At 45.2% G+C, this 12444-nt stretch overlaps 1 protein-coding gene across 2 annotated transcripts in view; it reads right to left on the bottom strand.

Moving 5' to 3' along the window:
- KIAA0930 (KIAA0930 ortholog) overlaps positions 1 to 12444 on the bottom strand; it is a 39908-nt gene that overhangs the window by 18363 nt on the left and 9101 nt on the right. For both annotated transcript variants that reach the window (XM_050323319.1, XM_050323318.1), the window contains exon 2: positions 3667 to 3815. In XM_050323319.1, coding sequence (XP_050179276.1) covers positions 3667 to 3815 — 149 coding nt within the window. The remainder of the gene's footprint in view (positions 1 to 3666; positions 3816 to 12444) is intronic.

The following is a 12444-nucleotide window of genomic DNA, read 5'->3' as shown; positions in this document are numbered from 1 at the left end:
AGTCTGGAGTGTACTGACTGTGACACCACGAAGGTGTTTCAACTGCACACTTGCTTTGCCTCAGACTGGAATTCACTCTGGAAACAGGGCAGGAGATGAGAACATCACAACCCTGACTGCTGTTAGCCTGCCAGGCGTGTCTCAAGCACAGTCCAGCTCCCAGACAGCTGCATCCAGTTCTGTGTGGGAAGATGTTCCTGCCACAGCAGGGACAGCATCCTTCCCTTGGCTTTTGCCAAGCAGTCTGCCCGAGCACACAGAGCAAGTGGAGACAGCCCTGAGGATCTCAAGGGCCTCTTCCAACCTGATGATTCTATTCTATGATTCTGTAAGTGCACCATGGGCAGAGGCTCTTGGGTAGCAGCTCCTCTATGTTCACCCATTTAGCAAAGGAACACGAGAAAGTAAAGGGATTTCTGGAAAAGAGAAATGCCAAAGGCATTTCTTGCCCTGAAGATGTTCTCCTTCCAGAAAAATCAGAATATCAACCTGGTAATGCCAGGGTTCCTTTATCAGGTCTCACAGTGAAGGCACGGTGTGGGTGCTGTCCCTGTTGTGCAGCAGCCACTGTTGTGCTCTCTGCAACCCCTCCCTGAACTCAGCACCGAGGAAGGGCTGGGGCACAACAGCTGGCTCTGCACTGACCTGCACGTGCTGCCATCACTGCCTGTACCCACTTGCCACCCATGAACGAGGGGAGAATTTATCTGGCCAAGAAGATGCAATTTTTGGCCATTTGTTTCTCTGCTGCATTCAGGTGGCGGTGTGGCACTGCCGTGGATTTAGCTTTGGAAATGGACTGGTGTCCCCCCACAGCCAGTACTTGTGTCACAGGTCCAGATGCACAGGAACATGCAAACCATGGCTCCTGTTCAGTTCTGGTTCTGAAGCTGCAGTCACAACATCTGTAGCTTAGGTTTTTTGAGGACTTAACAGCCCCAATGACCATCCTATGCATTTGGCAGCAACTCTACTCCTCCACATTCACAGGGTGCTGAAGGAAACAGGACCTACTCCAAAATCCAGGCAAGCTCAGAACATATACCAAGGGTGTCTTAAATTGATCTTGTTTATTGCTTTGCCCTACAGATCCAGCACCCTTTTCAGGTGAGCAGGCACGATGAAAGGCTGAAGACAACCCAGCCCTGCTGGTCTGTCACTGAAGCTTTACCTTCATTTCCCAGCTGTCTCTGTAACACCCATGTACTTGCATTTTCCACAGTCTCAGGGCAAAGTAAAGCTGCTCTCTACAGAAAGATAACAAAGCATAATCCTTTATAAACTCCAAAGAAAAAGCCAGAAACATTCCACCTTGACCTAACACCACTTAAAAATCAGAATCCCAAGTCCAACCATGTTAACCTTTCAAAGCTGTAGGTTTAGGCAATGTCCAGGACTCTTTGGAAGTGTGAGGATCAGAGCTTACATTTGCCAGCAGGTCACATCAGTTGACGTGTGAGGCAGCAGCAAAGAGGTTTTTCCATCTTGACTTAATAAACAGCAACAACTCAAAGGGATTCCACCTCACAAAAGCCTACTAAATTCCTTAACCTTGGGAAAAGTTACACTCCACAGTGCCCTGGCCTCCACAGAACCTGACACAGGGGGTCTGTGGTTTTGTTTAAAGGCACTGAGAGAAGAAGTATCTTCAAAACTTGGCAAGAAAAACTGCGAGAGTGTTACTGCAACATGCCAAGGAAACACGGAACTGATGCCCTTCTCTGGGATCCAGAGTGTGCAATGGAGACAGGCCAGAACTGGAGATGGCAGTTCTGCACTGGCATTCACATATTAGGAGCTTAATTGCTGTTTCACCCATATATGCTCAGTTTAGAAATTGGTGGGATGGAAAAAGAGAAGCAAATGGAAAGTCCCTTGGACCAGCAGGTCTGCAAAGCAGAAATTTAAAAGGCCTTTTAAAATGAAATTTAGAATGGTAGAGAAGTTCACCATCAGCACCTACTGACATACCAAATGGTACCAAATCACAATTTATTGCTTCAAGCTGTTGTGACTAAGCTGAATCCAAAGCCCTTCTCATTCAGTCTTAAAACTGAACAGAGCTTCTAATCTTGATCCTACCAGGTTTTTCCCTGTTTCTCCTCTATTGTACTTCAACTTAAAATCAAATGTTACTGCTGACACTCTTAAGCTCCAGAAAGCACAGAAAAAAAACCCCTGTAGAACTGGAACTGCTTTAAGTCATACAGGACAAAACCTGAAAACCCTGGATGAATGGATATTTGTTTCACAGTGACACAGCCCATCACACCAGGGCATGCAGATGATGTGAACACACCACGTGAGTGTGTCCTCCAGGGAACAAACACCACCACTGTCAGCACTCACACAAACAGCCAGAACACTCTGGTGGGTGGCAGGGAGGCTCACAGTTCTATTTGGCTTCCACAGGTACCAGTCTCTTGTTCCCTCCTCTTTCATGATAGGGCTTTTGCTATTTTGACATCATCGTTCAAGAAAGAATGTCCAAAACTACAAAGTAAAATAAAAACCCATGCAGTCATAATTCAAAGAGTAGGAGTAGTTTTTTGGTGTCTTACTGCGCTGGACAGGCTCAAAAATCAGGTAAAAGAGGAGTTGGAACTGCAAAGCAGTCAGCTAAAATCAAACAGGAGCAAGGCTGCACAGGTACCAAAGAGTCACCAACTATGAAGTTTCACAAAGCACCTGAAGTACTTCAAAGTCACTGGAAAGGTTCAATTCTCAGAGGTCAAGCAAAATGCCAGCAGCCAAGGGGAGTTACAAAATGCTGTGTGTTCTACGAGGCCCACTCCCCAGCCCAGCTGTTACAGCAGGCAGCTATAATGCTGATTTTGCAGTAACTACCACTTATGAAACCTCCTCACAAATAAAAATTATTTATGGTGCTTTTAGGAGGCTTCAGTAAAGCTCTGAGAGCAAATGCAAGGCTTTATGTCACCGAATCCTCTCCACAAGAGGTTCAAACACTTGAAGCTGATGAATGTGTTAAACAGAGATTGATCAGGGGTCTGTGAATGGATTTACCTTGCTTCTGTTTCCCCCACCTAAGATGAAAACTGCCACAGAATGCTGGGCAGTTGCTCAGATCTCCAGAGGGGAAATACCTGTGCAGCAGCTCGAGGATACCTGATTATGTGTTTGCAAGGAGCAGTAGTTTTCTAGGAGGGCGTGTCATCAGTGTAGATGATGAGAATACAGTATTTTCTCCAGTGTTTGTCACTGCTGCATCCCAGCTCCAGGAGGTTGTTTGTACTCTGCTACTGAGTACCCAACAGGTGTTAATTCCTGATACTCAGGCTGGGTTCTTCTAGGAATATGAGTGACCATCTTCCTTCTCCTTTTTCCTCCCTTTCTACAGATTTACACTTCAAATTTATAAAGCATCACCCATCAAAAAACAAAACCAAGTCAAATCCCCCAAAAAGCAAGCAAACTTTCTGCCTTCCCCCAGTCTGTGACAGTGCAGGTCCCTCACATGCTGCTGGTGTTCACAGCATTAACCACAGTACTTCCTCCTCAGTCACTTTGCGTAACACCATATAGTGGGCAGAGCTGGAGGCTCCTTATCCTTGGTTTGTAGTTCTTCAGATGTGTCAGGCACTCCTCAGCACCAAATCCCACTCCAGGCTAAGCTTTCCCACGTTCAAACACGTCCCTGCTCACCTTTTTGCCGTCCGTGCTCTCCCCGCCAGCGTAGGACAGCTTCCTGCGGACGTAGAAGAGCATGTCGTCCTGCCGGGGGGCCCATTTCTCCATGAAATACGTGGAGAACATCCACGTCCAGAACACAATTCGGTCATCTTTGAAACATCCTGGGAGGCACAAAAGAAAGGAGAGGTAAGAGCTGTGGAATCAGCAGGTCACCCAAAAGTCTTTGCCACACGGGCTGCAGCTGAGCTCAGCTGTACCTGCAAGTTCCTGACCATCATTTCCTCAAGGAAATGATGAATTCCCAAGTGATGGATCCCCTTGAATCTTGAGAATTACCCAAAAAAAAAAAAAGGCAGGAAAAGAGGAAAGAGGGAGAAGCAACAAAGCCTTGTTCAAGGAGACAAATGACATCAGCAATAGCACCACGCTTGGCCTCTCCCCAGGAAAAGGAGGCACAGGAGAGCTGACATCTCATTTTGTGGAACTCTTCAAAGCACTTCACTGCAATGAAACAGCAAAAGGTGCCACACCTCTTCTGTGCCCTAATGCTCATGAATTGTTAAAGGTAAGAAGAGAAGTGTAACTCAGCACACCGTCCTACTCCACTCTGTGCGTTATTTGCCCAACAAATCTTTCTTCCAATCTTTAATTACTGTGCTGGGCAGGAGATTTGACTTTCAGATTTTTTAGCAGACAAAAGGGTGACTGAAAGCAAAATATTAGGTCTCTCCAACCAAATCAAAATGTAATATTGAAAGCAAAATGAAATCCCACTGATGGACTGTGCACAGAATATGTTAATCAACATCAAGCAGGATGGTATTTGAAAATATGTATATGGTTGATTATATTAAAAAAACACATGAAAAGGCTGAGAGAGAACAGCAAAGGGCCACGGTAGTCAGTTCCCAGTGCAGGTTAATTCCAGGCCACACTGCAATTACTTCATTTGCATGGCTGCAGTGAAGCAATTTCAATTACTTAAGGCAGCAGAGAACATAATGTGCAATCCTGAATAAAACCTCCACTAAACACCTGAGTACTTAAGTGCTATCTGTTTTTTCCAGCAGAGAAATGGAATCAAACACTGGATGGGATCAGATCCAGGATGCTGGGCACCTGCATCAGGAGATCCCCTCCTTTGGGCACAGGTGAACAGGACTGCACAGCAAACAGCTACACCTGAGAGCCCACCAGGCAAGGGTGGATTCCAGCGTGTTCAGACTCCCAAAATCAGGATTATCAGTGGTCAGAATATTCACTAATGGGCTCAAAGACACTTATAAAATCCCACGGGGTTTGAGCACCTGGATTCCCAGCCTTAATTACATGAGGAGCAGAGAGGAAAGGGGGAAACAGGATTGCCCCAAGTTCATGTGAGGTTCTGAGAACACCAAAACAAAAACAAATAAACAAAAAGAATGTACATTCTCTAAGACCCATCTCTGAAAATGCTCTGGTGTTCAGAAGTATAATGCTTTGGGTTTCTTTCATACACAAGGAAACAAAATTACTCTAGCTAAGCCACTCCTAAATTTATAATGCAAAAATCAAGATCTAACTCTGGCATTATAAACAAGGGTTAGACCACTCCCAGATTTTGACAGTACCTGCAAAACTCTGGGAAGCTGCCCACGAGCAGCTGACGCATCAGGTGTGTTTTAGGCCCTTAAGCACAGGGGTGAACACGCTCACCTGAGCTACTCATGGGTGGTTACAGCAGAGAACCCACACTTGGAGGGGAACAGGCCCCAGGACTTTGTGTGGGCTTTCACCCCTGCTGGGGAAAGCAGGGTAAACTGATTCCAGGGATTCAGCCTGGGTCTGAACAGAAAACCTGGGGACAGAAGTGCTGCAGCAGTGAAGCTGCTCCAGCACTGCAGCACAATGCAGGGGAAAGAACCCTGGGAGCCACGCGGGATGTTTGTCAATCCAACCCAGCCGAGGAGATGCAGGGATCCAACCTCAGGGATACTTGCAGACACTGCTGTAATTAAAAGCAGCCCGAGGATGCTCTGACTGTTGCGACTGCAGTGGCTTAAGGACTTGTCTTGGAGCCAAAAAGAGCCAAATCACAGCAAAGCAGCTGCTTTTATTCAATTCTAGTAGAAGCAGAGAGGATGTGCAACAGCACACACGGAGAATCAGCCTTAAAAACCTCCTATGAAATAGCATTAGCTTGGAAAGGAGACAACATTTTTATTTGTGACTGGAACTTCTTAAAACTTGAGAGGGGGAAAAAATATATTCCAATTTCAAACCTTAAACTGTGCGATTTCTTAGGAAGATCCAGTATGTCCACTCAGGAAGGCCTCCAACTCTACATTTACATCCCCACATTACAGTAATTTTGGTGGTTTACAGCATCTCACTGGAAACCTTCCAGCTTTTCCAAGAAGAAACTTGGAAACACCCATAGCTGAGAGCATGCAGCAAGTCAGCTTCCTGAAAACACTCCTCCCCTAGCAAATCCTGCTTCTAATGGAATAAAACGGAATTAAGAGTCCAGACTATAAATCTTAATTCACCAAAAGTTGATTATATAATTATGAGACCTTTGTCATGAATAAATCCTAATTACAACAATTTACTGTAATTATTCATTTACATGAATTTTATCCTCATTAGAAGCAAATTTATGCCAACTGCTATGTAATAAATGTCTTTCTTTTACCTATTAGATTCCTATACTGAGCATTCATTTCGGGGAACTGACTCCAGACCCATGTAAGTAATTGTGATTTTTTTTTTTAATTAATGCTTTCCAAAAAAATCAGTGGATAAAGAGAAGTGTCAGGATATTATTTTGCTTCAAAGGAATAGAAGAAAAGATTTCCTGTTCAGTGCATAATCATTTTTTCAGCACATACCACTCAAAGCTCAGAGGAACAGTAATTTCAGCTAGACAGGGTTTCCTCCTATGCTTTTATTCCTCCAGCCTGCTACTCTTCACTGTGGAGCATCATAAAACTCATTTCATCCAATGCTGCCACAGTGCAAGTGTGATCATCTGTGAAATGAGCATCCTTAGATGTTTAGGGGTTAATTAAATGCTTTAAAGATCTTTACAGCCCCAGCATGGAGAGGAAACAGAGTTCTAAGCAATTCACACTGTACTTCATTTTTGTTTTGAGTTCAGCCAAGTGTTCTGCAAGGACAATATGAGAAGTGCTTCACCCAGATTAAAGCTACCTTTGATGTTATAAAGCTGTAATTATGACTGCATAAAATCAGGATGGATGTTCCCTGTCCAGTGAATAGTTACCAGCCAACCAGATCTTCAGAAACCCAAAGTTCAGGCTTCTTCCCACCCTTACAGGGACACCATTCAGTGCCTTCAGTCTGACCTTACAGCAGCAGGACTTGGGTGCGCTTGAGAAGCACACTGGCAGCCCCCAGCTGGAGGGCAGGTAACCCAGAGGGAATGGCTGAGCACACAGAGCATAGCCCTGCAGCTCCTTCCTCTCTCCAAAATCCCGGGGCTGGGAAAGGAGCAGCTTCTGCAAGCACGCGAGGCCTAAATCTGTCAGGAAACACAACATGCACTTCCAACGTAACTTCTGCTGGCAGAACTCTCGCTAGAAAAGGAAGGCAGGCATCATGGTCACAGCAGGGACAGTGGCGAGACAGATGCCACAGATTAAACACCCCACTCTGCTGCAGACACAACCCTCCTCCCCACCCTGAAGGGAACTGTTCTCCTACCCCATGAGTGTGGCAGGCACACTCTCCATGCAATATGAAAAAGACTCAATATTATCCCAGCCAGGGAAACTTGGGTTCTCTAGCTCATATGCTTATCCAGGAAACAGGGGAAGCTGAGCCAAGAAATCCATAAAAGGGTGTGGAACCTGGCTGCAAGCAAGCAAGGACTGATTTCAAGGAAATGCACACCTGCACACGGGGCTCTCAAGCTGTGCAGGCACAAATTCAGGAATTCATCTCACTGTGTCTGTCATATCTCCCCAGGTTTGTGGCTGGACACCACATAAATGGTCTGGAGAGGAAGACAATGACAAGAAGGTCCCCCTCCTTTCCTAATTAAAGGGAGGAATCACTCAGCCCCGCTTCCTCCACTTCAGTCTGGGAAGAGGAGCTGCTTCCCCCTCTCCCCAACAGCTTTAGAGCCTAAAGAAGCCCATGGAGGTGAGGAGAAAAGAGAGCAGCAGCAATCTGGCTACCACAAAGTAGCTAAATTCAGATAAATGAGAACTGCAAAGTATGAAACTGCAGGAGAAATATTTTTAATTCTTTCTGTATGACACCTTACCTACTGAAATGCTGTTACAGGGCACTTTTGATGAGGCAGTCCCTTGGAGAATACTATCCTTTTAATTCCAAGGGATACAAAACCAGCATGTAAGAGCTGTGAGTCAAGCACAAAGGCTGTTTATCCCAGTCTCATGCCTTAAACAGCCCGCACTGGAGAAGGGCAGGGAGGAGCAGAGTGTGTTACCCTTCTCCCCAGTTCCCTCCCAGCTCCCAGTGCTTCTGTCCCAGAGACCTGTGCACGTGGTAGCTCCCACTGGAGCTCTGTTCTATTCACCTGCTCATCACCTCCTTGGACCCACATAAACCTTCAAAACCTACAACTGATTGAGACCACAAACCCTACAGCTTTTACCACACATCAGGTGGTTTGTTTGGTTTGTGAGCTTTTTTTGGGGGGTTGGTTTTTTTGCCTATCAATTTCCAACTTTAAGCGATGGCTTTATTCACAGAAAGACACAGTGAGCAGCTCCTGCCCACGCACTGCATTCACACCACCCACTCCACAAGCATCTATGGCACACAACATCCCTTTTCCAGGCTGGGAAGGCCTACTCTACCAGCTAAGCATCCCCTGAACAGAACCCATCCCCACAGCACCTCCACTGCCCTCCTCTGAGCCTTTTCAAGTCTATTCTATTAAAGATGAGCACACCCCCTGGAAACTTTCTGTGGCAAAACACTGATTTCCACCCTTTCCCTCAGAAGGTCTAACACCTGATGTCCTCCTTCAGCTGCATTAAACAGAGGAAATGATTACAGCTCCCAAACCAGGTGATACCAACTTGCTCTTGTGATGACGTTTGTAAATCAGCCAAACCCAGTAGCAGAAACATGTCTTTACACAAAACTGTTTCTTCTTCTTCTTCCCTGATCTGTTCCCAGAACACCACCCCACATTTCCAATGTGCTTGTGCACATGACAGGACCAGAGGAGGGTAGCCAGAGACTCCACAGGCAACACTTCCAACACAGCAATGGTTTGAATTACCAAAATCCATCCCAGAGCTCTTCGCTCTAGATGCCTCCTTATCCACAATTCCTTACGCAGGAAAGCTCAATATTTAATTTTTTTATAAAAACCCACTTCATCAGCAATGGAAACAACTCACCCACCTGAGGAACACCCTGGAAACTGAAAAGCAATCAACTAACACAGATTTATGTTGCCTCCTTCCTTCTAAGATCTCGTACAGCTGTTTCTGAACCCAAACCATTCTCTTCCTCTGTTTCCTGATTTACTGAATGTCACCCAAGAGAGAAGGGATTGACACAAGTTCCCCTGAGTGTGGCTTTAGGCACATCTGCAAAGTGCAGAGAAAGGAGAACAACACACAACACAAGGAGAAGTTCTGCTATGGACCCAATTGCTTTTTCTAGGTCAAACTGAGCACTTCCTTATTGAGAAAACAGCTAAAAACCAGTAGAACAAGTCCCATGAGGAGCTGTTACCTTGTGAGAGGTCAAATACTACAGTTACCAAGCATCCTCTTATAGTTTTGGTTTTTTCCTTCCTATTTTTGTACCAGCCTAAGGTTTTCTGCCCAGTACTCACCTAACCATCCAAGATACCAATGACACATCTTACCTACATCCTCAGCTGCTTTCTAGAGCATCTCTGGTCACCTTAGAAAACCCCTGGAACAGTTGGATTTCTGCTTTCTGAACTTCACGTATCATCTGCCACTTTGATCACCGTTATCACATTGGTTTTCCCTGGGTTTTCCCCTCACTGAGAGGAGCACAGAATGACCTTGCAGAGGTCCAGCACAAGTTCATGTATTATTCAAGTCCAATTCCTCAAAACATTTTTGCTGAAGACAGGTGAAGAGAACAACTCAGCTGACCCTGCAGCTCCTGCTGAGGTTTACACCCCAGCCAGGTAGGGCCAGATATCATTGCTGGAATGTACTTGATGCTGCTGCAAAATGCAAAGGACTCACAGAGCTGTGCAGTATTTTGAAAGGCCACTAAAAGAGCCAGAGAATAACTGAACAAGCCTGAGTTTGAACACCAGCCACACGGTTTGGGTGCGGTTTTAGAGCTTCCTCAAATTTGGACCCTTTGATTTCTCGCATCTTGGGAAAAAAAACAATCTTGGCTGTTACTTCATTTCATGGAGCTAATGAGGATGTTGAAGGAAACCAACTGTTCCCTCACAAAGAGGCACTAAGAGATCTCTGCTTGGACTTTGGGCACTGTGGTTTTCTCCTTTGTTTCCCTTGGGATGGTTTCTGTGTTACTCAGAAGTGGAAGGGGGGAGAGACCTTACTGACTCTCATCCACATTTGTTTCAATTCTCCGTTTCCATTTGCACTTGCTCTTCTCCCACTGCAGAAAATTGCTGCATAGTATCATTGCTGAGAACATAAACACAATCTCCTCTAGAAAAAGAATTGTAAAATGTGTTCCTAAAGTTCACACCTCTTCCTGCAGGTCTTCTCTTTGCTATTACTTCATACACAAATGTGGAAACCATCATTTTAGTTAACACTTAACATTGAATCAAAGCCCACAGAATTTAAAAGCATCAACTACTGTGAACTATCTACAGGTATTCACTTTGAAAAAGTGGAATTCAAACAGAACCATAAATAATTTGAGAAATATTTTCCAAGACAAAGCAATTTGTTACATTTCGAGAGGAACGTTAATTCAGATGTTAAATTTAGAGAGAAATCATCAAATATCATATGTCAGTGTGAAACACCAAACAGAGACAGTACCTCAGAGGCATCTTTAAGTATCTAATCCTGGCAAGGGTCAACACAATGGGCAGGACACAGTTAAATGTACTGCATGCAGAGGAATAATAAATCCACTTTCACCCAAGAGTTATCAGTTACTTTGCTGCACTTCAGCCTCTCAGAGCATGTGGTAGTTCAGACTCCCAGAAGCTGCACCTGAAGCTCTCTCAAACCACAGGCAATTCCACAAGGGGATGGAGCATCACTTCCACAGATTTAATTTACTCATTAGGGAAACACAGGTGGAATCACCTGATGATGCCTTTCATAAGAAACTACTGCAAAAAGCTGCTGTGTTTCCCAGCTGGTGTAACTCCGGGGATTTAGTGCAGGTGTAACCATCCTCCTTCAGAGGGATTCCATGGGATGCATCGCTTTAAACCCAGTGAGACGAACAAATGGCTGCACATTCCCTACCACTGTTTCCAGGATCACCCAGCAACAGTCCCAAAACTGCCAAGATCTAAATCCAACCTGGGAAGGTCACTTGGCAGCTCACAAAGCATGCTGGTACTGCTGGAGTGCAGAACCTTGTCTGTAACAGTACAAATGTGCATTTTCACTGCTAAAATAAGTGCTATTTTTGTCCCCTGCCAAAGCAATCCCTCGGATCAAAGACTGCTGGTCCAGTAAATTTGTGACATCCAAGGTCTCTATTTTCACGCTTAATAAATACCACTGTCAAAGCCCTAGCTGAGAGGCTACTGGGGTAGGTCAGGTAAACCCAGCAAACTGCATTTTGGAAGTATTCCAGCCATGCAAAACTACCAAGACTGTGGTTGTTACTGATATTTCCATGTATGTGCCTCCCCCAGCACCTTATCTTTGCTGCAGGCTGCTGGTCAGCACCGTGCTGGCAAGGCAGGAGGAAGGAGGAACTATCACAACAGCAGTTTGCAGGGAAGCAGAGCTATTTCCTACACATGCCTACTACCACACACTGGCATTTTCCAAACTCAGTTTCTTTGTCCTGAGCAGAAACATCGGCAGCAGCTTCTGAGTGAGCACTTGGCAACGTTACGCTGGGAGCCATAATTCTCACCTACCTTCTACACCACAAACCCACTCGCTTTGAGAAGCTGACAACCAACACTTTCACCCATCTTGCAGCCAAGACTTTAAAAAAAACCTGTTTGACACTGCATCTCTCAGCTGGCTGTCCAACTTGACATGCACATGTAAGACAACCAGTCTGCAGAAAGATGTATTCCTTAAAAAACAAGCCCTTTACAAACCCCACTTTGGGTTGTCCAACAAATGGAATGCCTTTGCCAGCACCAAGATGCTTCAGTTAATTAGGCAGCACTCCCCTTAGCACTGACACTGTTATTAATGCAGGCTTCTGAGATAACAAATATAGCTGTTTAGTTAAAAATGAAAGTGAACTGCCTGCCCACTCACACATCCCAGTGAAACCTCCTCGTACAGCAAATGCAGGCCCCTCTCTTTAAACAAATCACACTCCGAGGAAGAAGAAAAATGTTTCCTCTAACAGCTGATCACTTTACTGTGAAATCATCCAAGTACAAGGAACCACTCCCAGGCTGTCCCTGCAGGTCTGGAGAGCATCAATCCCCTCACACCACCCCAGGTTTTTGCGCTGCAGCCACTTTGTACGTGTGAGGAATGGGATTGTTTCTTGACAGCCCCGAAGGAAAGCACGGGATTTTAATTTAGTCCACAACAGGACAACTGGAAACAAGAAAAAAACTGGCTCTCTGGGGAAACGGTCATTATCAATTAAAAGAGAGAACAACAGGAGGAACTTTAGTAA

This window comes from Myiozetetes cayanensis, unplaced genomic scaffold (assembly GCF_022539395.1).
Source record: "Myiozetetes cayanensis isolate MyiCay16 unplaced genomic scaffold, myiCay2020 scf3, whole genome shotgun sequence".
NCBI classification, from domain to species: domain Eukaryota; kingdom Metazoa; phylum Chordata; class Aves; order Passeriformes; family Tyrannidae; genus Myiozetetes; species Myiozetetes cayanensis.
This window is presented reverse-complemented; position numbering and strand designations above follow the sequence as displayed.